This window comes from Echinops telfairi, unplaced genomic scaffold, assembly GCF_000313985.2.
Source record: "Echinops telfairi isolate 266 unplaced genomic scaffold, ASM31398v2 ScPeMD7_2;HRSCAF=8, whole genome shotgun sequence".
NCBI classification, from domain to species: Eukaryota; Metazoa; Chordata; class Mammalia; order Afrosoricida; family Tenrecidae; genus Echinops; species Echinops telfairi.
In genome coordinates this window covers 77,495,459-77,498,648 of record NW_022103898.1, presented here as the reverse complement: position 1 = coordinate 77,498,648, position 3,190 = coordinate 77,495,459, and the positions used below count along the sequence as shown (strand labels likewise).

Genomic DNA, 3,190 nt, shown 5'->3' with positions numbered 1-3,190 from the left:
ACTGTTCTATAGTGGATAAAGAGTGAGGATAGGTGATAGTGATTCTGGAAGACTCAGCACAGCCTTTGTCTCTGAACTGCTCCAAGTTTCCTCTTAGCACCCATGTTTGCCTGCTCACCAAGTCTCCTCGTTTCTCAAGGAGCTCCTAACTTACCTTCTCTGTCTTTGCCAGTTCCCTCAAGTCTCCCTAACACTCCCAGCGCTCTCCCTGTACCTACCTCCTACAGGTAGGCCTCCCACAATGCTGCTGTTGCTGCTTCGAAGAGCTGGGATCTCTGGACTCCAGCAGGCCTCCAGGTAAGCCATCTCATAGCCCATCCCTGGTATCTTTATGATGTCTTATCTTATCTACGAGGGGAAAGTTTATTGCCTTTAATAGATTTGAGGGTGGCAAGAGAGGAAAAGGAGGACACTTGTTCCGTTCATCTCTGGAGAAAAGTTCCAGCCCAGAGAAACGCTAGCCGGGAGAGGTCGACCTCAGGTCTTCTCTGGGCCTTTCATATGGTCAGGGGACGTGTACTATGAAGAATCCCTCTTTCTCTCTCCTAGACTCAGATCAACCGCAAGGCTCTGCATTCGGGCCTGCTCTACAAATGATTCCTTTCACTCCCAACACCCCAGCCTCACCTCCTCTGAAAGTAACTCTGGCAGCAAGAGCTGGAGGGTCATGGGGACTCTGCTGGGCCTCGGTGCAGTGTTAGCCTATCAAGAACATCGTTGCAGGGTAAGTGGAGAAGGGGTCCTAACTGCCCAGGTAACTCAGTCTGTGATGGAATCAGTTCCTGGTGATCAAAACTTGTGAGTTGGGTTGGGGTGAGCTAGGATAATTTCTTAATACTCTGTTCTCCTCTGCCTCACCTTTCCGGCCTGCAGGCTGCTCAGGAGTCACCACCCCTGTACACGAGGGAGGAAGTAAGTTCCCACAACAGCCCAAAGACTGGAATCTGGGTGACTTTGGGTCATGAAGTCTTTGATGTTACAGAATTTTTAGACCTACACCCAGGGGGACCATCAAAACTGATGCTGGCAGCTGGGGGTCCCTTAGAGCCTTTCTGGGCCCTCTATGCTGTTCACAACCAGCCTCATATACGTGAGGTTCTGGCTCAGTACAAGATCGGGGAATTGAACCCCAAAGAAAAGGCACCTCCCACCTTGGATACCTCTGACCCTTATGCTGGTGATCCTCTGCGTCACCCTGCACTGAAAGTCAATAGCCAGCGCCCTTTTAATGCAGAGACACCCCCTGAACTGCTGACGGAAAGCTATATCACACCCAATCCTCTCTTCTTTACTCGGAATCATCTCCCTGTACCTCACCTGGATCCAGACACCTATCGCCTGCACATAGTCGGGCCACCTGGGTGTGAGTCACTGTCCCTGTCCTTGGATGACTTGTACCAGTTCCCCAAGCATGAGGTCACAGTCACTGTGCAATGTGCTGGCAACCGGCGCGCTGAGATGACTAAGGTCAAAAAAGTAAAAGGTCTGGAGTGGACGACAGGGGCCATCAGTACAGCACGCTGGACTGGGGCACGGCTCTGTGATGTGTTAGCTCAGGCTGGTCACCGCCTCTCTGAAAGTGAGGCCCACGTTTGCTTTGTGGGGCTAGACTCAGACCCCACTGGAACTGCCTATGGAGCCTCTATCCCTCTGGCTCATGCCTTGGATCCTGAAGCGGAAGTTCTGCTAGCATATGAGATGAACGGGCAGCCTCTGCCTCGGGACCATGGCTTTCCTGTGCGGGTGGTGGTTCCTGGAGTGGTAGGTGCCCGCCATGTGAAGTGGCTGGGCAAAGTGAGTGTGGAGCCAGAGGAGAGTTACAGCCACTGGCAGCGGCGGGATTACAAAGGCTTCTCTCCATCTGTGGACTGGGACACTGTAGATTTTGACTCTGCTCCATCTATTCAGGAACTCCCTATTCAATCAGCCATCACAGAGCCCCAGGATGGGGAGACGATAGAGGCTGGGGAGGTGACTGTGAAGGGCTACGCTTGGAGCGGTGGTGGGAGGGCTGTGATCCGGGTGGATGTTTCTCTGGATGGAGGCCTAACCTGGCAGGTGGCTGAGCTGGATGGAGAGAAACAGCGCCCCCGGAAAGCCTGGGCCTGGCGGTTATGGCAGCTGCAAGCCCCTGTGCCCGCTGGGCAAAAAGAATTGAACATTGTTTGTAAGGCGGTGGATGATAGCTACAATGTGCAGCCAGACACTGTGGCTCCAATCTGGAACCTGAGAGGTGTGCTCAGCACTGCCTGGCATCGGGTCCATGTTCGTGTCACTCCATGAGAACCTGGAATGGAATCATCTGCACCTCGAGAGCCAGCTTCTCCGCCCCTTTCCACACCCACCCACCCCCTGGCCCTCATCGCCACAGGAAAACCTTTCTTTCTCACTCTTGGAGTACAATCTCGTACCAAGCCTCCCTGAGCTATTCACAGGTACACATGTTGCACGTTTCCACCCAAGCACACTCCCTCCATTGACACTGTGACATATACTTCCTTGTTTCTGACTTGGTGCCTGTATAGAATTTCTGTTGGAGCCAAGGGTTAGAAGTGAGAAATTAAGTGGGGAAAAGCTCTGTTCTCTCTTTCTGCCCAACTTTAAAGCCTTTCACCAGTAGGCCTTATTTTGATGTATTTCTTGGATACATAAGAATGTATATGGGTATGTATAAGAAAAATGTATGTTCTATGCTCTGTGCCACTCTGTGTGGCCAGGGGCTGGCTGTAAGCTGAGGGGTGCAACCCGCTTCCATTTATAGTTCTGCATCAATAAAGTGCCCTTTTAAGATGGTGACTCTGGAGCCTCTTGGGGCTGGGGAGTGAGTGTGTTACAGGTGGGAGGTTGTTAATGGTCCTGGGATGTCCAGGGAAACTCATTTAAAAAGAAACGAGGGCAGAAGGAGGCAGGTGCTGGGAAGTCAAGGAGCAGGGGCTCTTTCTCTGCAGTCTTGTCAGCATCTGAGTGCCTCCTGGGTGACTGACCTCAATAAGTCCCTGAAGAAGAGAGTAAAATATCTGGTACCCTCAATTACCTCGCCCGCCCCGCACCCCTCCAATCCTTGCACACTTTAAGACCGTGGTTCTCAACCTTCCTAATGCCACCACCCTTTAATACAGTTCCTCATGTTGTGGTGACCCCCCCCAACCATAAAGTTATTTTCGTTGCTACTTCTTAACTCTAATTTTGC

General features: G+C 51.9%; 1 protein-coding gene across 1 annotated transcript; it reads left to right on the top strand.

The window, feature by feature from the left end:
• Positions 1–44: 44 nt before the first annotated feature.
• SUOX (sulfite oxidase) lies at positions 45–2,796 on the top strand. The gene is made up of 3 exons (XM_004700582.3): positions 45–297; positions 550–724; positions 874–2,796. The coding sequence occupies exons 1-3, from the start codon at positions 242–244 to the stop codon at positions 2,281–2,283; spliced, it is 1,641 nt and encodes a 546-aa protein (XP_004700639.1). The 5' UTR covers positions 45–241; the 3' UTR covers positions 2,284–2,796.
• Positions 2,797–3,190: the final 394 nt, after the last annotated feature.

Excerpts from the sequence above, each read along its gene's own strand:
- SUOX (XM_004700582.3), top strand. The coding sequence starts at position 242 with ATGCTGCTGTTGCTGCTTCGAAGAGCTGGGATCTCTGGACTCCAGCAG. Across the intron at positions 298-549 it reads GGACTCCAGCAGGCCTCCAG|ACTCAGATCAACCGCAAGGC; the intron begins GTAAGCCATCTC and ends TCTCTCTCCTAG. Across the intron at positions 725-873 it reads ATCAAGAACATCGTTGCAGG|GCTGCTCAGGAGTCACCACC; the intron begins GTAAGTGGAGAA and ends TCCGGCCTGCAG.